Below are 21,072 nucleotides of genomic sequence, written 5' to 3'. Positions count from 1 at the left end.
TAACATAGAGCCCTCGAAGATAGGTGAAGACCCTCCCTGGCAACCCATCACCAATGATTTTCGGGGGAAACGAGATCAACGGTGTGACCTTCTCGGCAGCAAAAAAAGACAAAGGTGTCGGTGACTCATAGCAAGAGACTCTGAGAAGTCACCGAGGATGACATCACATTCAAAGAAGAGGACACCGATGGATTTTTACTGCCACACTATGACGCCCTGGTAATTTCTCTTAACGTTCATATTTTAAAATTAAATGTGTTTTGGTGGATCCAGGAAGTTCAGCAAATATCATTCAATTGAGAGTGCTGGAGCAAGCCAAGCTAACCGGACGCATCATTCCGGCCAGAAAGCTCTTCGTCGGGTTCAACTTAGCAAGTGTGACAACCCGAAGGGAGATCCTGCTGCCCACGAACGCCGAAGGGGTCATGAAGACTTCCTTGTTTGAGGTAGTAGATGGCGACATGCAACATAATTCTTGGCAGATCATGGTTGCACGAGATGAAGGCTGTGCCATCAACATATCACCAACTTCTGAAATTCCTAACTTAGAGGGAATCAAGCAAATAAGAGTAGATCAACCGGCAGCAAGGGAAATGAACGCGATCTCGGGTTCTTACAGTAAAGGGAAGGAACACACGGTATAGCAATTACAGGAACCGAAGTCTACTCCCGAATTAAGCGAAGATGACAAAGGGGAGGAGTTATCGCAATCCTACCAGGTACTGAGGTATTTCCAGGTACCGGAGGAAATGGATGCGACTAAATCCACATCGGAAGAACTCGAACAAGTGGCTTTATTCGAAAAGTTTCTACCGAGGAAGTTTCACTTGGGGACAGGATTGAACCCCGAGCTTAGGTCAGGATTTATAGAATTTCTGAAAACAAACGTTGATTGTTTTGCATGGTCGTACATTGATATAACAGGTATCCCGCTAGAGGTGGCCATGCACAAGTTAAGCCTGGACCTCAGCATCCCTCCGGTAAGGCAAAAGAATTGCCCGATCGCCGAGGTCAGGAACATGTTTGTCAAAGAAGAGGTAACTCGACTGCTCGATATCGGTTCAATCCGGGAGGTAAAGTATTCCGACTGGCTAGATAATATAGTAGTAGTTCCAAAAAGAATAATAAATTCCTCATGTGTGTAGATTATAAGGATCTGAATAAGGTGTGCCCAAAAGACTCGTTTCCATTGCCAAACATTGATCACATAATTGATGCAATGGCCGGACACGAGCTGATGAGTTTCCTTAATGCCTATTTCGGGTACAACCAAATAAGGATGAACCCGTAGGATCAGTAAAAAACTTCGTTCATAATGAGCTTTGGCAAATATTGCTACAATGTGATACCATTCGGGCTTAAGAACGCTGGAGCCACTTATCAGAGGCACGTGAACAAAATGTTCGAAAAGCAAATGGGGTAATAAATGGATGTTTATATAGATGATATGCTGGTTAAGTCTTTGAACGCATGTGACCATTTGAAACACCTCCAAGAAACCTTTGACATCCTAAGGAAGCATAATATGAAGCTTAACCCCAAAAAGTGTACATTCGGAGTTAGCTCCGGTAAGTCTTTAGGTTTCCTGGTGTCACAAAGGGGGGTCGAAGTCAATCCCGACAAAATTAAATCCTTCAAAGACATTCTAGACCAGTTGACAAACGTGAAAAAAGTCCAAAGACTAACCGAAAGACTAGCCGCTCTGAGCAGGTTCATTTCTCGGTCCTCTAAAAATGGCATCACTTCTGAAAAAGAAGAACAATTTTGAGTGGACCCCAGAATTCCAATAGGCTCTAAAAGACTTGAAACGATATCTATCAAGCCCTCCGTTACTATCAAAACTGGAGGAAGGCGAGTAGTTGCTAATATACTTAGCGGTTTTGGAGGTAGCGGTAAGTGTCATTTTAGTCCCAGGTAGACGAAGGTACGCAATCGCCTTTCTATTATGTTAGCAGAATTTTATCGGGGGGGGAGGGGGGGACTCATTATTCGCACCTCAAAAAACTGGCTTTGGCTCTCGAAGACGCCGCTTGAAAGCTTAGGCCATATTTTCAATGCCACCGGATAGCGGTGATGACAACTTTTCCCCTGCGAAATATCCTTCACAACCCTGAGTTGTCAGGTCAATATACCAAATGGGCAGTCGATATTAGTGAATTCAATATTGAATATAAACCGAGGACTACGATCAAATCACAAGTTTTGGCCGACTCCGTGGCTGATTTCAGTCTCGGATTGCTGCCTATGGCCACAAAGGAAGCGGTGATGGTGTCGAAAATGACATCAAGAGTTTGGACCTTGTTCACGGACGGAGCTTCCAACGTAAAAGGGTTCGGGCTCGGGGTAGTCTCAATCACGCCCTCAGAAGAAGTCCTGAGGCGGGCTATAATGACTGTGCCCTTGACTAACAATGAAGCCGAGTATGAGGCTTTGATTGTAGGGCTTGAACTGGCCCGGGGACTAGACTCCAAGTTCATCGAAATCAAATATGATTCCCAACTAGTGGTAACTCAATTATATGGAATCTTCGACACCAAGGAGGAACGCATGTAGCAATATGTGGTGAAAGTTCAAACTCTACCCGTACGATTCAGGGAATGGTTAATTACTCACATCCCAAGAGAAGAAAATGCAAAAGCAAATGCATTGGCCAATCTGGGCTTGCCACATAAATAAAGGAATCAGATTCTGGTACAGTCGTACAACTTATGCACTTGGTGTTGGATGTGGACGATTATTACGAAGTAAATACAAAAAACTTGGTCCGGGACTGGAGGAATGAAATCATTGACTATCTTGAGCATGGCAAGCTGCCCGAAGACCCGAAGACATCCCGGGCACTCCGCACCAAAGCATCTTGTTACGGCTTATGGGAAGACAATTATACAGATGATCATTCCAAGGCCCGTTGGCCCGATGCTTGGGCGCCTCTGAAGCTAATTACATGATGAGAGATATTCATGAAGGAATTTGTGGAAATCAGGTGCAGACTCATTAGTGCTAAAATTAGTTAGGGCAGTATGTTACTGGCCCCGGATGGAACAAGATGCTAAGGCATTCGTTCGTAAATGCGACAAGTATCAATGCCATGCGCCGTTAGTGCACCAACCGATAGAGCTACTGCACTCAGTATGATCCCCATAGCCATTCATGAAATGGGGAATGGACATAGTCGGTTCGCTACTACTGGCTCCCGGTAAGGTTTCTTTTGATTTTAACTAATTACTTCTCTAAGTGGGTTGAAGCAGGTCCTTACCAGAAAATCGGTGAGCGCGGAGTGGTCGATTTCCTTTCGGAGAACATAATTTGCTGGTTCGAAATACCAAAGGAGATTGCCTACGACAACGCACCACAGTTCATAGGCGCAAAGGTCACAAAATTCCTTGAAGACTTGAAAATAGAAAGAATCACGTCTTCGCCATACCATCCGAGCACAAATGGCCGAGAAAAATCGAAAAATAAGGTGATTATTCAAAACCTCAAAAAGAGATTGGAAGCAGCCAAAGGCAAGTGGCCAGAGGAGTTACCGGGAGTGTTATGGGCATACCGGACAATGACCAAGTCAAGCACGGGAGAAACACCTTTCTCTATCGTATACGGAGCAGAAGCTCTGATCCCGGTGGAAGTAGGAGAATCGACCTTGAGATACTTCCAGGCAGACAAAAAAACAAACAACGAAGCATTTCTAGTCAAATAGGACCTGCTTGACGAACGCAGGGACTTGGCGCACATAAGGATGGTAGCCTAGAAATAAAGAATGGAAAGATACTATAATCAAAGGGCCAATCTCCGTTATTTTAAAATGGGAGACTCGGTTTTAAGAAAAGTGACTCAGAACACCCGGGAGCTCAACGCAAGAAAGCCGGGTCCAACATGAGAAGGCCCCTACTGGGTTTCAGTTGTCACTAGGAATGGATCGTACGAATTGAAAAATCAAGATGGGGTCAAATTGCTGAGCAACTGGAACGTGACTCACCTCAAAAGGTATTATTGCTTATGAACACCTCTTATACTGAAAGTATGTGTTGCATTTTTTTTTTCTTCGTCCAGTTTTTATCCCAATTGGATTTTTCTGGCAATGTTTTTAACGAGGCAGCAATGGAAAACATACTACGAAGGAAATATCATTAGTAGAAATAAGTCCTTTAAATGACAAGGCATGAAAATGACAAGCCACTAGGGGTGTTTAGATAATCTTCGGCTCTGTAGTAAAGTTCCTAACGGGAAATGAAGCTTTCTATCGGACCAAAGATTATCCAACTATTTACTAGTGGAATCCTCAACGGAGCAAGACTTAGAGTGTTCCAATTCGCATTCTTCGCATTCGAACACTAAGGGGAATGATATGAGAATACGATAATTTGATTGCCATAGAAATAAGAACTAGGAAATCCGGGAACGAAAATGTCTCATCGGGACCGGGGACTGCACATCCAGCCCCGTAGAAATAAGTTGTACAAATTAGCCATAAGTAATGGTAATTTCTTTTTCAGCAAAATGAATGCTTATGTACTTTTGAATATAGAAGAAATAAAATAAAGTTCTTTTATTTTTATCTTGTTTATTGTCCAAATCATGAATTGATGTTATCATTTGAAAGTTAATCAAGTACTTCAAATGCTCGTGTCGAAATGAATATGAGGCATTCTTTTCAATATAACCATACAAATAAGAGGGTCCACTCGTATGAAACCTTCACAGTAAATGGTTGGTTCCGGAAGAGTTTATGCCCAGAATCCAAACGCTATCGAGGAAAAATGCACCCGAAACCTTGTATAATTTGATGCAAAAAATTAAACTTTACGCAAAATTTAAACAAAAATCATTCTTATTTTTCAAACGTGGTAAGCATCACAAGTACAAAAATACGAAAAGAAAACAACAAAGGAAAAGAAAGCAAAAAACTAAACTATATCGCCCCCGGAACTCGGGGAAAGAGAAGCATCGGCGCCCCCAGGAGAAGTAGGCGGATCTGCCACTGGCTCGAGATCTTGGTCATTATCATTATTTTTTTCAATTTCCTCCTCGGTTCCTGGAAACTCGGAACCAGATCTAGAAGAGTCGGTTGCATCAGGCTGAACCGGAAGGCGTCTTCGAGCGGTTGACTCCACTTCTCGAGCCTTAGCGATTTCATCGTCAATATCAATGACATTCGCTTTGGCCTCTTCCAAGGTTTTTCTCCTCATGCTATACATAGAATAAGTTTTCTCAATGATGAGGGAATCTGCTAGACGCTTGAGTTCTAATTTAAGCCGATCAACCTCAGTCGAAAGGCCATTCCGTTCGGATCTTGTTGCGCTAAGGCTAAGGTCAAGATCACAGATATTGGTTATATGAACCTTATTATGCTCCATGATCCTCTTATACCTATCCTCCATCTGGGCACGCTTCTCTTCAGTAGTAGCAGCCTCTGCAGTCTTGAAATTCAAGGCTGCCTTTAAATTATTCACTCGTTCAATGGAGGCAGCCTCGCGCTTGGTAGCAGCAAGCACAACATTTTAGACCTAAGATCATTTAGCCTTGGCTTCTTGAAACTGTACATTTAACTGAGAGGCTTCTTGGCTAAGGGTTATCATTTCCTGCTCACTCTGTTGAAGCCGAGCCTCTAACTCACCAGCTTCAGCAGCTTTTGCTTCCAACACCGGGAGGCGAGCATCAATTTGGTCCCTCTCGGCCAACAATTGATCCCGCTCGGATTTAAGCTTTTATTTATCGAGGATCAACTTCTTAAGGCCCTCGGAAGCAAGGAAGTTTGCCTGCGAAGCAAGAACCCAAATTAGAAACTCTATCAAAGCAAATCAAGAAGAAACAAAGCAGTAAAGAGGATAAGTATGTTACAACTGCTGCTTGTGCATGACATTATTTATCATACACTCCCCCAAAAGAGAGTGTATTTTCTTCTTATCTTTCTCTGAAGCCAGTAAATTCAGGTAATTGGCAAGTTCCACCGGCCCGGACAGCAGATGTCACTCAATAGATACCGAGAGGGAGATACTCCTCCTCCCTTGGGGATCTGTAGAAGGGGGAGAATAGTTGTGCCCCAAATTCCCATGGTCTGGGGACTGGGGAGAAGGGACATCCTCCTCTTGGGTGTCTGCGGTCAATGGGGGTGATGTAGCAGTTGCTGGTGATGAAGGTATGACCGGCATGGAAGGAGATGAAGCTGATGGTGTTGTGGGATGAGAAACAACTGCGGCGGAGGTGGTGCTGGTTATTGGTTGCTCACCAACCGAAGATGAAAGAGGCCCGGTACTCAGCCTCATAGTACTGAGAGTAGCAACTGGGACTGGAAAGGGAGAATTGGCATTCTCCACCAAGTCAAACTATCCCAAAGCGCTTGGGCATCGTCACCAGTTAGGGTTATAAGCTCTTCAAATTGAGCATTATGTTGAGCTGATGAAGGTCGTTGTCTCCTTTTGTAGGAAAGCTCCTTCATCACTGGCTTCCCCATCATCATCAATCACTACAGTGGCTGCGGCTGACTCGGGCGCGGCTTTCTTCACCTTTTTATTCATGCCCTCGGCCGAGGAAGAACGTCGTCTTTTTGGTTTCTTGTTCTCTGATCGGGGACCCTGAGAGCAAGCGCTTGCATCAGAAGCAGATTTGATGGCACTTGTTCGGGGAGAGAACCTCCTTCAGCAACCTCGTAGCCTTTACGAGATCAACCAAAACACCCTCCTTATGGATGGTAACCGAGCCCTGCGGGAGACCTGAATTCAATAAAAAGAGAGGTTAACCAATTTTTTTATGCACAAAAATGAAATGAGGGCAGAATCAGTCAACTTACTATGATTCTTGGCCTTCCATCCGTATTTGGGGTCCAGCTCCTTCTACCAGCGGGTTTCAAGCGTGATGATGTCCAGAATCTTCTGAACCCACTGGTTTAGGCCTTCAACCCTTGGTGGAGTCCACCGAGTTGCTGAAATAATAAGAGAAAAAAGATAACCAATGACATGAAACAACCTTTTTTCAAAAAAAAAGACAGACATTGAACTTACATGTACGAGTCTAGGACTCAGGAAAAGATGGAGTTATGGTTGGGATGATATCCCTGGTGGCAACAACGATAAACCACTTCATCCATCCACGATCGTTGTCGTCATCCATGGTGGTGAGAAAATCATGGTGGCCAAGTTTGCTAAAATTTATTACTCCCCCATGAAAAATCTTTTGCGAGTAAAGATTCATCATATGAGCCAAGGTGAACTCCTCCTGCATTTCCTGGCACAACCGCCGCATATAAGCCACCGTTCGCCATACTGACATGTGCCAAACAGACTTGGTATCGTTGGCACAACTCCAAAATCACGGGGTCTAGTCCCCCGCTCAAAGAAAACACATCCAAAGTGAATGAGTACGTATAGACGTACATAAAGCCCTTCTTAGAGAAGGTTACTCGCTCCACCAGTTCGGGAGCAATAATGTTCAGATCATGACAATCACAATCCTGCTTCACAGCAGGAATACTGGAAGAGCGGATGAATAAAGTATATATGCCAACATCCCAAGTGCGAGAACTTGAAGAAAGAAACTTATCTTCGAAGTCCTTGGTTGTGTTGAGTCATTGGGGGATAATGGTGCTTACCGTAAGGGGGTCAACATCAACGTTAATTTCTTTGTTTTTGTTCTCCTTTGGACCCCTAGCAAAGAGAAAACCGGAGTTCTTGGAGGAGTTAGTGAAAGAAGCCATGATCAGCAGAAGGTAGTAAGAGTTCTTTGATGAAGAAGATTAAAGAAGAGCGAAAACATGAAATAGTTGAATGCAAAAGAAGTTGAGAGAGAGTTTGTAATACTATTAAGTGTAAAAGAAGATGAAGCGTATAAGTAAAGGAATAGACGGCTAAAATCGTGGCCATGTTTATCTCGAGAACTGGTAAAAATATTACTAAATCATGGAGCAACATGTGTTTGGGGTATTAAATGCGAAGAGGCGTGCGTCTAATCAAGCGTCAAAAACTTTTCAGAAGGGTTCAAAAAAATTTTCACCAAGAAAGGAATCTTCACCAACTTCCCGGTGATACAAAAATGTGCCACCGAAAAGTTGGGGGACTATTTGTATAGGATAAAATCGGTTCACATTAAATACTTGAATAACAGAATGACACGTGAAACTGGAACATTATCAACGAGGGAAAACAACTATATGCCACCCGATGACATTCAATGAAGAATATTTCTCAGCATTAAATGCATATCCATTACAGAGATTTTGGCATTCATAGCATGTCGTTGAATATTCATCAATGGCCCCCATTATTGTCATTTAAGAGAGGCTTGATCCTAGGACCTTGTTCCCTAGGTTTAGCTAAAAATAGTGACTTCAACCGCCTTTGTAACACACGAAATTTCTGAAAAACTTATGCTACACATTATTCCAAGCTGAATATTACTTTATTTTCTGTCTAACAATATTCTTATCGCGGCCTTCAGAAGCCTTGCTCCCCGAAACCAAGTTGTCTGCTATTTTATCTCGATTTCAATGCTAAGTCTTGCATTTTATTTAATCTATTTATTATTTTGGGATCAAATCGATTTGCTTGTCTATAAACTACGCAATAAATTCAACTGTACCGTTTTACGGATAAACAGTTATGACCAACAAGGATCTCGCCACCAGTTAACCATGTACACAACGCGGGGGCTTGAAACTCGAAAGGGTCATGTCCCACATAGGTTGTAAATACTTTACTTCATGAACTTGTAACAGACACTCACAAATACCTTACAAGTTATTATTCAGATTATATTCCTGAAGAATTATAGTGTAGTCCCCTCAAAGGCTGATATCTAATAAATATTTATCTATTTAGCTCGTCAATTCAGCTTTAGTCCATTGTTATTCCTTAAGTTATATAAAAGCATTTTGAATAAATTTATATACGAGTGACCTTATTATATAACTTTAACTATTTATTTTAAGGTTAGTTTTTGAGTTAAACATAGATAAAGAGAGAAAAGCACAAAAAGATAAAGGAAACAAGTACAGCTACCAACTCTTTTTGTTGTCATTATTCTCCTTTTGCAAAATAATGTCAAGTGTGTCTGTTGTTGCCAGATTATTCTTGTTCCATTCTCAAAATATTTTCTCCTTGGCATAATTCACGTCAACAATCCATTCCCATTTTATGTTAAAGCATCAATAATTCATTTATCGGTAATTATAATTATCAACTCCATTTTCTCATAATCATTCCTTCTTTGTTAAACCCGTACGCTTTTCTGTCACTCTGACCCACAATTCATTTTCCTCCAACGTGTCAACTTCTAAGCTAGATAGAGTACAAAATAAGGGCACAATTTCCAGTATATCTTTTCCTTTTCTGTTCTGTTCCCAAAATAGGAACTCTGCACGAAATTCCAGTCGTAGCGGTGAAGTCACGACAGAAAAGAAAAAACACAAGTCTTTTCTAAAAGCCCGATGGGCCCATCACTGGGCCCAACATATAGCCCAAAAATCAAATTTCCCGTTAAGCACACTTGTATCCTCACTGGCACGCATAAATGAACTACGTTATACCACGTGTCCGACGCCACCGCTACGCGGCATTAGTTGCGTCATACGTGTCGGTATCAGCTAATATACGACGCCGATAGGGGCACATATTATACTTTGAGCTTTGGCATATTACCTATTTGGTAGGGACCACCAACAAATGATATTTTAGTAAACAAAAGTCAAAAAGTTAATTGTATGACTATCTTGCCCCTTCGACTATTAACACTAGGAAAAGGAAGTCCCATTCAGTAGCTGTGGGGACAAAATTATTGGGATTTGACTTCATGTATTAGAGTTTAGATTGTGACTTTTTAGTAATTAAGTTTATAGTTAAGATATTAGTGATACTTTTTATTCAAGGTTTAGATTGTGACTTCGTAATGTGCGAAACAGATGATGGTTTTTTATTTGAATGATTACAAGTTCTAGCACTTCATAAATCGTATAACAAAACTTTTATTCATTATTTGCCGTTATAAAATATGCTAAAAGGAGGAAGATATTCAAAATTGACTTGAACATTCTCTCCGGTTATTAAATTGGATTACCTTAGTTCTTATTTGTATTTTCCGTTTATAGATTAGACATGAAATATCAAATAAGTAGGCACTGCAGGAATTTCTACTATTTTTAGTAGATAAAGAAATTCATGGAAACTGAAATGTCGAAAAGTGTAAGAAGGACGGAATGTTCGAAGCTAAAAGTTATAGAGTTTTTTTTTTTTTTTTTTTTTTTTTTTTAAATTTACAAATTAACAATAACTTGAGCAGTTGATATGACAACAGAATAAAGGTGTTGCAAATTACTGCTTATTATACAGCTATAAGCAAACAATTACAAAATAATGGTACTAGATTACCAAAGAAACAATAATAACAACCCATCAAAATTTCACTAATGAGGTCCGGAGAGGATAGTGTGTACGCATACCTTACCTCTATCCAGAGGGGTAGAGAGATTGTTTCTAAAAGACTCTCGGCTCAAGACAAAAAGAGACAATATATCAGTACCATCAACAAAAACTATAGGAATAATAACATCATACAAACAAGAAAATAGATGAAAAACAAAAATAATAACCAGTAAATAGACGCGACATTATGAAAAATGAAAGAGTAGCGAGAACACAACATTAACCACTAGCAGTTTAAGACAAAAATCCTATCAAACTAGCCTCACATTGGTATGAAGTAGAAATAGGCTCAACTACCTCATAACCTACAACTCTGATACTCGACCTTCACAACTTCCTATCAAAGGTCATGTCCTCGGAAATCTGAAGTCACGCCATGTCGTGCCTGATCACCTCTCCCAATATTTTTTAGGCCGCCTTCTACCTCTTCTCGTGCCTTCCAAAGCTAGCCGCTCACACCTTCTTACCGGGGCATTTGAGCTTCTCCTCAGTACGTATCCAAATTATCTGAGTCTCGTTTCTCGCATCTTGTCATCAATGGGAATCACGCCCATCTTCTTCCGAATAACATCATTCCTAATCTTATCCATTATAGTGTGCATGCAGATCCACCTCAACTCCTCATTTATACTATTTTCATTTTCTAGATATGTGAGTTCTTAACTGGCCAATACTCAACACTATACACTATGACCGGTCTAACCACCGTCCTATAACACTTACTTTTGAGTATTAACGGCACTTTCTTATCACACGGGGACTCCAGATACTAACCTCCACTCATAAATAATAATTGTACTAACATTCAGCTACAAGTTTTCTCCTCGTATAGTTTACGCTTTTCATACTTGTATTCATCTTTTCTCATATCAGGATTTCGGAATAGTAGAATTCAAGTTGTACCTTTTTGTTATGCTCGAGTTCTTTGTTACACTTTTTTCACTTGTTGATTTCTATTTCGTGAATAAATTCCCATCTAAGTACATTTTTGTTTAGGTTTTCCTTGAAACTAATAAAACTAATCATTTATCATTTATCATTTATCATTTATGTATGGCTACTGCTTCATGAATCTTTTACTTCTCTTGCATGTTTCCTAAAAGTAATACATTCTTATTGAGGTTTGTTTATTAGATAAAGTTACTTATAATTATTTTTTAAATGATCAATAAAACAAATGTAAGGGATATTTACACAAATAGTCTATCATATTCATTGTTTACTTTTTCTAATCATATACATAAATTATACAATGATTATACACAATTATACATATATAATACATACATTATGCATATATTATTATACCTTCACTGACTATTCTTAATTTAAGTGATTGATGGGAGTCTATTGGGTTAATTGTTCTGATATTATTTTAAAAAGATTTGTGAAAGAAAAGAGTAAAAATAACACAGTCTAGCCAGTTTTTGGACTGGTAATTGAAAATAGCCAGCATTTGCAAAGCCATTGAAAAATAGCTACTATTTTGCTGCAACACGGAAAGTTCCAGCATAATATACTGAAGATTGGAGCACCTGTGTATGAACTTCCAGCATATTATGCTGGACCAGTATATTATGCTGGAACTCCAGTATATTATGATGGAGTTCCAGTGTATTTATATTGGAACTACATCATAATATACTGGAGTTCCATCATAATATACTGGAACTCCAGTATATTATGCTGAAAATTCACATGTAAAAAATTCGAACTCTAGTATATTATGCTGGAATATTTTCCATATTTTGAACAGTGTTTTCGTTCAGATTTATCTTTACATGAAAAGTGGCTAATTTTTTATTACTTTTGAAATTGTGACTATTTTTCAATTACCACTTGTAAATCTGGCTATTTTTGAATTTCACCCAAGAAAAGACCGTCAAACTGCCCAACTTATGAGCAAATTGGAACTCTATGGCCCTAACTAAGGTGTACAAACCGAACCGAAAAACCGCACCAAATCGATTAAAAAAACTGATTAGGTTTGGTTTGATTTTGTTTGGTATTGAGTAAAAAAATCTGAACCAAACCGACATATAAATATATAATTTTTATATATACTTTTAAGACTTCTCATAGAATTTTATTTAAAAAATATCTAGAAATATATGCGATTCTCTTATGGGATGTAATTTTTAGTTAAATATGAAGTGGTTTATTTTTATTAACTTTAAATAATGGATTGTATGATTACTTTTTTTATCAAGTGTTAGTGAAATGCGTCAATCTCTTTGTTCTTCCATATCCATATGTTAAGATCTATTAAATTCTTATATCTTTTTTCAAATTTGAAGTGGTATTTCGATAATTTAAAATTAAATAAAATATATCATTATATAGGCATCATATTGATTTTTATGTTTAATTATTAAATTCAATTAACCTTGAAAGTGTACATCAACGAAAAATTATTGTCAAACGACTAAAAAGTAACTATCATATGTAACTAAGAAAATTCTCTCATAAGAATATGTTAATAGATCATATGTTTGTCAATTTTTACTAAACATATATTTACTTATAAACAATTTAACAAAGTAAGATTGAAATAATACGTATTCATATAACAAAAATAGTTCGAAAAACCTGAAAAATTCAACAAACCAAACCAATCCAAACCGATATAGTTGGTTTGATTTGATTTTGATAAAAACCGAACCAACAAGATCCATGTACACCCCTAACCCTAACAACTCAATTTACAACCCAACAATTCAAGCAAATTTGTTTTTGAGCGGAGCCAAAAAAAAAAACCTAAAAGCTTGAGTTAAATCAACTAGAGTTCAAACCCCGTATATAATAAAGTTTTACTCTTTATTTCGTTCAATTCTTATGTAAATAATTTATATTCGATTATGGCATAAAAGTTAAACTCAAAAATATTTATAAATCATTAAAGTATCGATAACTAAATGAGTGCCCATTTATGTATTTAACGTAGGGTTAGAACTCACGTGAACCATAAATCAAGCAGAGTAGTATTTTCATATTAATGACAATAACAAAAATAAAAAATAAAAAAGTTAGAAGGATACTTCTGTCATTTCATCAAAAGAACGGCCGAAAGCTAACTTGGGGACTGCCCATAGTGCAATTTGTAACCAAGTTCAACAAAATATGGGTTTCACTTGTTCATATATTAAACCCTTATTTTAATTTTTGATTTTCTGTTCATTAGTATAACTGATTGCTTCTCTTCTCATCTACCATTCTTCTTCCTCTTCTTCATCATCACTCATCAGCGTCCGATGTTTGTCTATTGTATGTAATGTGTGTGTCATATACGTAAGAAGACACCTAATAGAAATATCTTTACGCAAACGCACTTTAATTCTTCCCAATCCAACCCCTTTATTAGGGCTTAAAATTTAGTACATTTTTTCCCACAAAGAATCGGAGCCAATAAATACGTTTAACGGTTATTTTGTGAAAAAAGAATAAAATCCAATCTGGGTTTTGGATTGTTGATTAGAATTGGATTGTTGATTGAGTGGTTAATGACGTTTGCTGGGAAGGATGAGGAGGAAGGGGTGGAGGTGATACCAGCTCCGTTATTGGGGTTGGAGAGGGAGGAGGATCTGAAGGGTAATTATGTAAAATTAGGTGGAGATGAATTGGAAAAGGAAGAGAAAAATGGTTTCTTTGGTGGTGGGGGTTGCAATTGCATGGGTGCATCATCATCAGGCCTTGGATATGAAGGCAAAAGCAGCAGCAGATGTTGGTCTCTTTGGTGGTGGGCTAAGCTGGTGCTCCTCCTCATTTTTGTTGGAGTTTTGGCTGTTGTTTTTCTCAAATGGGTCGGACCTTTTTTCATGGATAAGGTCAATTTTAGCTTAACTTTTGTTCTTTTTAGGAAATATTTGCCTATTCGAATTATGTATCTGTTTGTATTATTTGTTGCATGTGAGAAGGTCATACTCTTTATAGCTTCTGGTGAATATTTGAGGGTGATCATTTTGTTTTAGTTGCATTTTTGCTTGCTCTTTAAGTGCATTGACTCGTGCTATATGTATTAATTACTTTAAGGGAGAGGATAAAATGATTCATAAGCTGATTTAAGTGAATTTGCACCCAAGGGTGTGCCTAGTGGTCAATGGAGTGAGAGGAAAGTCATAAGATCTCAGGTTCAAATTCTAGCAGAGGCAAAAAGCATTAGTTGATTTCTTTGTATCTGCCTAGGTCTTGATAGGCAGAGTTATCCGGTATCTGTGCTGGTGGAAAATAGCAAGTACCCGGTGGAGTAGTCGTGGTGGCGCAAGCTGGCCTGGACACCACCGTCATCCGTTAAGTGAATTTATTGAAGCTTCAGCAAATAATAGAGATTGTAACTGGTAAAATGAATTTATTGTAGCCAATTAATCTTGTATTCTGTTAATGGCTCCTGATTCTAACTAAACTGCTTATGGACGAAGTCTGAGCTACTTAAACTGACCTCATGTGTGGGGTGTTTTGTGAGTGAGTTGGATTTAGAGTACTTACCAGAGTTAGTACTTTAGGTGGAAGAATTGTTATATAGCTGTAGGTGATGAGTTCACTGCTGCTAACTAAATTAGATGAAGAGTTTGAGATAAGGTTCACTGAGGTTATTTTTCGAAGTCACACAGTTAATTCCATTCATTTATATTGGAAAGAAATGGACCTGAATATAGCGTAATGTGTATAGAGTACTAGGCTTAGTTCATTGACGGATCAACTTTTAACTCCATTCATCATGCTATTTCGGTATTTCCCTCTGCTGACTCTGATTTGGTGGCACTTATTATAATGCTGATCAGAACGGTTTTATGATTTCTGGATCATATCAATTTCTGACTGTTGTTTTCCTATTTCAGGAGATTATTCCCATACTAAATTGGGAGACAAGAACTTTCAGTACTCCGGTACTTGCAGTTCTAGTTTATGCTTCTGTGGCAATTTTCCCAACCCTCATTTTACCTTCCACTCCCTCCATGTGGGTAGCTGGGATGACATTCGGATATGGATATGGTTTTCTACTTATCATCGGAGCACTTCCTATTGGTGTATCTCTTCCTTATTTCATAGGTCATCTTTTCCATCACAGAATCCAAGTATGTACTTCATTACTTTCGCAGACTGATTGCACTTCGTCACTTTGCTTTGTTTACTTAAAATAAATTTCATAATATCTTTCTTTCTTCTCCTGTAGAGCTGGATAGAAAGATATCCCAAGAATGCTTCTATTATAAGACTAGCTGGTGAAGGGAATTGGTTTAACCAGGCTCGAGCTGTTGCATTGATCAGGATTTCCCCTTTTCCATATATAGTTTATAATTACTGTGCAATGGCAACTGGAGTCAAGTATGGTCCTTATTTGCTGGGGACACTCGTTGGCATGGTCCCAGAAATATTTGTTACAATTTACACGTAAGCATTCTCTTTCTTTTCTTGCTCTTCAGAGTTGCTCGGTGGATGTATTTTTGTTACAGCATTTATCTGATTTAATTGAAATGTATGTTAGGTTTGGGCCAGGTCCTCCCTTCCCTTCCTCCATATCTCCGTCCCTCTCCTCACCCCACACCTCTATTTCTAAAGAATAGAAGCAACCTTTCTCGCTGAATCATATGTGTGAACATTTGGATACTCTACTGACTGCTAATACCCATTAAAAGAAGAATGTTGACTTGCCTCAGTTCTCTTGTTCTATGACTGATGACCGACTTAATGTGAAGCTTATACACTTCACATTTAGATGTAGGCTATGTTACTCGGACTCTTCAAAAATGTTGTTGGGTGCATGTCGGATCCTCCAAATTTAGTGCATTTTTGGAGGATCCGACACGGGTGCGACAGCACTTTTGGAGAGTCCGAGCAACATAGGATGTAGGTAAGTTCTGACAATGCAAAACGTGGTGCTCAGTTAGGTTGCACTAATATCTGTTTCAAGTCTTGTATACCTATAATGGTTTCTTTAGTTGGGATATGTTCATGGTGTGGAAAGAGATTATATGCATGTGGATATAAATGTTAATTGTTCTTATGTTAAAGTCAAACTGGTTAATTTTTGAGCTGTTCTGAAGTAGCAATTTGAGGTGTTAGACATGTAATCTTTTCCTACCATGTTCAATGATGGTGGGAAAGTTGTTTGGGTCGCCTTCCTTTGTCGTTGTTCTTGCCATGCTTATAGTTGCCTTTAATTATGAACTTAGACGCTTAGTATGCTCTCTACAAGTGAAGACCATTGCAGGATTTTGAAAATTCCCCTAATTTTCAATTGTGAGAAAAAAACTATTTCTTCCTATTATTGGGCCTTGTGAATTTTTGTTTTCGTATGAATAGTTATGCCATTCGTCTTTAACAAAAAACTATGCCATTTGTCAAACATACAAAATGATTGATGTTAAAGAAGATTTTGTAGATGATGTGGAGTCATTGTTAGATATCATAATTCGTAGTCCTTGTAAAAACAAGGATATACTTTTGCCTATAAGAACTTTAAAGGTGTCTCATAGCACAGCCTTTGTGCTAAAGATATATAACATCGTTACCTTTCTTAAAAAAAGATGATATGATGCTTAAGAAACTGATAGAAAAAGGTATAAATTCTTTGCGATCTACATACTTTTTCACTAAGATAGACTTTTTCACTAAGATAGTCCTCGCTTAACTAAAAGCCTTAGACATACTGCAACCAGTGCCCTGCTTCCTTGTTCTATTTTGTATAGGCATTAGGGGGACTGTATGTTGTACGATGCTCAAGCTTTTCATCTATTTTTTTATTTTTTGAAAAGTTAATTTAAGCTCTTGCGGTCAATAGATTATCTCTTGCAATAGTTCTCTGTTTTCTCTCCCTTTATTTGGGGTTTGGGGGGGGAGGGGGGGGGGGGGACACCTTCGAAGATTGTCACTCTATGCATGCAATATCATAGAGAGGGCTGTGAATAATCTAGCATTTTTTGTTTTGTGTTTCAAAAAGAGTAATTTGCAATTTTTTTTGTATTTCTCTGTGGCAGAATCAACCTATATTGGAGAATATTTGAGCTTTTACAGATAAACTATGAAAAAGGAAAGTATATGCTCAGGCAGAGGCACGCATAAATCATTAAATTATCTTACAGGGAAAGTTATTATGGAATATTGCAATTTGATAGTAAAAAATAATAAGATTTGTTCTCTTCGTGGCTGAAACTAAAGTTTCTAAGTCTAATTAAATACTTCAGAACATAGTTAATTATAAGGACTCACATTGACAACAACTGTTCTTCTTATGACTGTTAAATTTGACCTAGTTACGTAAAGTGGGAAAACAAAAGCAGTAGCTTGTGACTGGGAATCGTTTGGCTAACCTATTTTATAGAAGAATACATGATGGGAAGTTCTGCCTCTACTAGTTGAAATTCTTTAAAGGTAATGTAGTCCATAAATACACTTGTTTTGGAGGAAAAAAAAAGCAAATGATTTTTGTGTCTTCTCCAGGATTTCTTTGCTAGATTTGTCTATTTTCGTACTTCTAATTTTATATTTGTTGCCTTTCATGTTTTAGTAATCTTTTTGTCTGTGATTCTTTGGTTTTTGGTTCCTTTTCTTTACACTTCTCTTTTTTTGGGGTGGGGTGGGGGGTGGGGGTGGGGGGTGGGGGGTTGGCTGGAGCAGACGGGAGGGGGTTGTATGATGGGAAGGTTCCATGGTTTTTGAGCTTTTTGGTTGACTTTTCAGGGGAGAATGCCAACTGAAAACAAAATAGGCTTTTACTAATTGTAGGAGGGTTTATTTTGTGTATTTTACGCCACTACGATATATAATCTCATATTCACTGGAAAAAACTACCATTTGCTGAATACCTTTTCTTCCAACTTATGGTAACCATCCTTCTGTGCAGTGGCATCCTGATAAAGACTCTGGCAAATGCTTCGCAAGAGCAACGTTTTCTCTCAGCCCCACAGATCATTCTTAATGTTCTTGGATTTTGTTTCACTGTTGCTACGACGGTTTTGATCACTGTATATGCAAAAAGGCGGCTCAAGCAGCTGCAGAGAGATGAGGATTTATTGCTACAATGAGCTTCTGTTTTCTTTGTGTGTCTCGACAGGTGGAGAAAGGAAAGGCAATGGAATTTGGAGATTCTTTATTGCAGACAAACAAGGTCATTTGCATCCATCGAGAATCTTTATCGATGTATAGGATTTTTTCTGCACACCACCTCATAGCGGAGATGACCAATCGACAATTCTTTGTGCACTTTGGTGCCATAGCGGCACAGGTTGTGCACCAATGCAAGGAAGTCAAAAGCCAGGAAACTGACCTTACTGATACGCAAGGAGCAATCACTCATTCAGGGCTTTATCTCATATTGTTGACCATCATTGTACATAATTGAATAACCCAATTATGGGTAAAACTGAAATAGGACAGAGTACTTGTAAGGAGTGAATGCTTGGGAGTGACAAACATATGCTTGATTTAACATTGCTATTTTCTGTAGATAATGAAGAAAATTTTGGTGTACATGCAGCTTCATTCGATACACTGATTTGAACTAGTACATGTCTTAATAGGATTTAGGAGCTTTGCTTTTGAAGTTAGACTAGAAGGGTTGGTAATCAGTGGGTTTATATGTTAACCAGTTTTGGTTCTTAAGGGTTAGTGCAAATGTATATATCTTCTTCAACTATGTTGTTTTTTTTCACAGCTTAAATTAATATTGTCTACGGCCAAAGAGCAAAGGAGGGACGAAATTGTTTTAATTCTAAAATGTCTTCCTTTGCACTTAGTTCCTGACTGCTTGATTGTGAAACTACCAATATGGTATTAGAACGTAGTAATTGTTCTTGAAGATGAATATAAAACATAAATATTTAATAATTATATCCTAGGATATAAATAAGGATAAAATAGTTAATACTCCCTTCTAATTAATGTTTTTTAAGGATTGTGTAAAAGAGAAACACGAAAGATAATTTGAGACGATGGAGTATTTTCTTGTATTATTTGAGACGATGGAGTATTTTCTTGTACAATACAGAATGAATTTCACTTAATTACACTACTCTTAAAGACTACTTTCTTAGATTCAATTTTTTCCTTTTCTGCCTCTGATTTTCAGTAACTTCAATTACTAAAATATTATTTAATGGCGGGTGTGTGACATTTGAATGAGTGATCTGTTCATCTGTGGATCATGGCCTTGCTACTCGGTCGGGTCTTCCGACTCTGGGTGAAAATAATATGGGCTAGCCAATTTTCGGATTGGTAATCGAAAAATAGTCAACATTTGCAAAGTCATTGAAAAATAGTTATTATTTTAGCCGAAACACGGTAAGTTTTAGCATAATATGCTGGGTTATGGAACTCATGCGTATAAACTTCCATCATATTATGTTGAAATTCTAGCACATTATGAAATTCCAACATATTATGCTGGAATCTGATATGTAAAAAATTCGAACTCAAGCATATTATGCTGGAATTTTTCCGGATTTTAAGGGTGTTTTTGTTCAGATTTTACCTTTACATGAAAAAGTGGCTAAATTTCGATTACTTTTAAAACCGTGACTATTTTTCAATTACCAGTTGCAAATCAGACTATAATTATTTTTTGAGCAAAATTCATTTATAGTCACTCGGGTCAAACTTATAACATCCGGTAGCCAAAAATTACAATATATATATTTTATAGCCCAAAAATAATTCTAGAGGCTAACCACCGGAATTGACAAACTGGAGTTTGTCGGAATGGACAGCTGCCCACCGATATTAACAAACAGAGGATTTAACTATGTCCTTTCTCTTTCCCCTGTTTTCTCATCAATTGGAGTAAGGAAAATTTATAAGAAAAAACATGTTTTTCTTCAACAAATTTTCTATTTTTCCCCAAAAATTTCAAATATCCCACAAAATAAGAATGATCAACAAAACAAGAAAACCGGAGCAGAAGGGGGTGGAAGACATAGTTTTATTTGAGGATTATAAAGATGTTTGCTTTATTGGTTAAAGGTAAATTCTTGCAGAAAAATATCTTGGGGTTTTATGAATTTTCTGGTGAAATCTTGAGGCTTGTTCTGCTTCTCAGTGAAACAAATAGCTGGGAGTTCTGCTTTTCAGAATTTTGCTCTTTTTATTTGTTTGTTTAACCGTGAAGCACGACAATTAGCTAGAGGACACGTATAACCATTTACATTATTTTTCATTTGTAAGAATTTTGTGTTTTAGTGTCAATAAATAATACTCCCACTGAAAACATTGGAAGTATGAATTAAGGAGAATTACATCAATCACCAATGTTGCCAGTTGGCAAATTTTGTGAGGGGTCACATAATTATTTACATTATTTTCTTGACAAGCTATAATCTTTTTTGGCTTACATGGTTTCATCAAATTAGAAAGAAAAGGAAATTTATGAAAAGAAGAATAAAATTCTGGTTATAACTTTTAAATTTAGATATGCAATTGGTCATTTAGTTTTCCAATTATGTCTTGGTAAGTGGTAGTGTACAAGGCAAGAATGTAGTGGAAGGTATATACAAAATAGACCGTCACTATACAAAAAATATACAAAATAGACTATCACTGTACAATTTATATACAATAGACTGTCACTATACAAAATATATACAAAACATATATTAAATAGACTGTCACTATACAAAATATATACAATAGACTGTCACTATACAAAATATATACTAAATAGACTGTCACTATA

The 21,072-nt window shown here is 37.8% G+C and overlaps 1 protein-coding gene across 1 annotated transcript; it reads left to right on the top strand.

Moving 5' to 3' along the window:
• The first annotated feature begins 13,538 nt into the window (after positions 1 to 13,538).
• LOC107785111 (uncharacterized) lies at positions 13,539 to 18,875 on the top strand. The gene is made up of 4 exons (XM_075246327.1): positions 13,539 to 14,233; positions 15,245 to 15,481; positions 15,580 to 15,797; positions 18,250 to 18,875. The coding sequence occupies exons 1-4, from the start codon at positions 13,910 to 13,912 to the stop codon at positions 18,428 to 18,430; spliced, it is 960 nt and encodes a 319-aa protein (XP_075102428.1). The 5' UTR covers positions 13,539 to 13,909; the 3' UTR covers positions 18,431 to 18,875.
• The last annotated feature ends 2,197 nt before the right edge of the window (positions 18,876 to 21,072 follow it).

The sequence above is a fragment of the Nicotiana tabacum genome, chromosome 23 (assembly GCF_000715075.1).
Source record: "Nicotiana tabacum cultivar K326 chromosome 23, ASM71507v2, whole genome shotgun sequence".
NCBI classification, from domain to species: domain Eukaryota; kingdom Viridiplantae; phylum Streptophyta; class Magnoliopsida; order Solanales; family Solanaceae; genus Nicotiana; species Nicotiana tabacum.
Note: the sequence above shows the minus strand (reverse complement) of the source record. Positions and strands in the feature narration are given on the sequence as shown.

Excerpts from the sequence above, each read along its gene's own strand:
- LOC107785111 (XM_075246327.1), top strand. The coding sequence starts at position 13,910 with ATGACGTTTGCTGGGAAGGATGAGGAGGAAGGGGTGGAGGTGATACCA. Across the intron at positions 15,482-15,579 it reads TTTTCCATCACAGAATCCAA|AGCTGGATAGAAAGATATCC; the intron begins GTATGTACTTCA and ends CTTCTCCTGTAG. Across the intron at positions 15,798-18,249 it reads ATATTTGTTACAATTTACAC|TGGCATCCTGATAAAGACTC; the intron begins GTAAGCATTCTC and ends CCTTCTGTGCAG.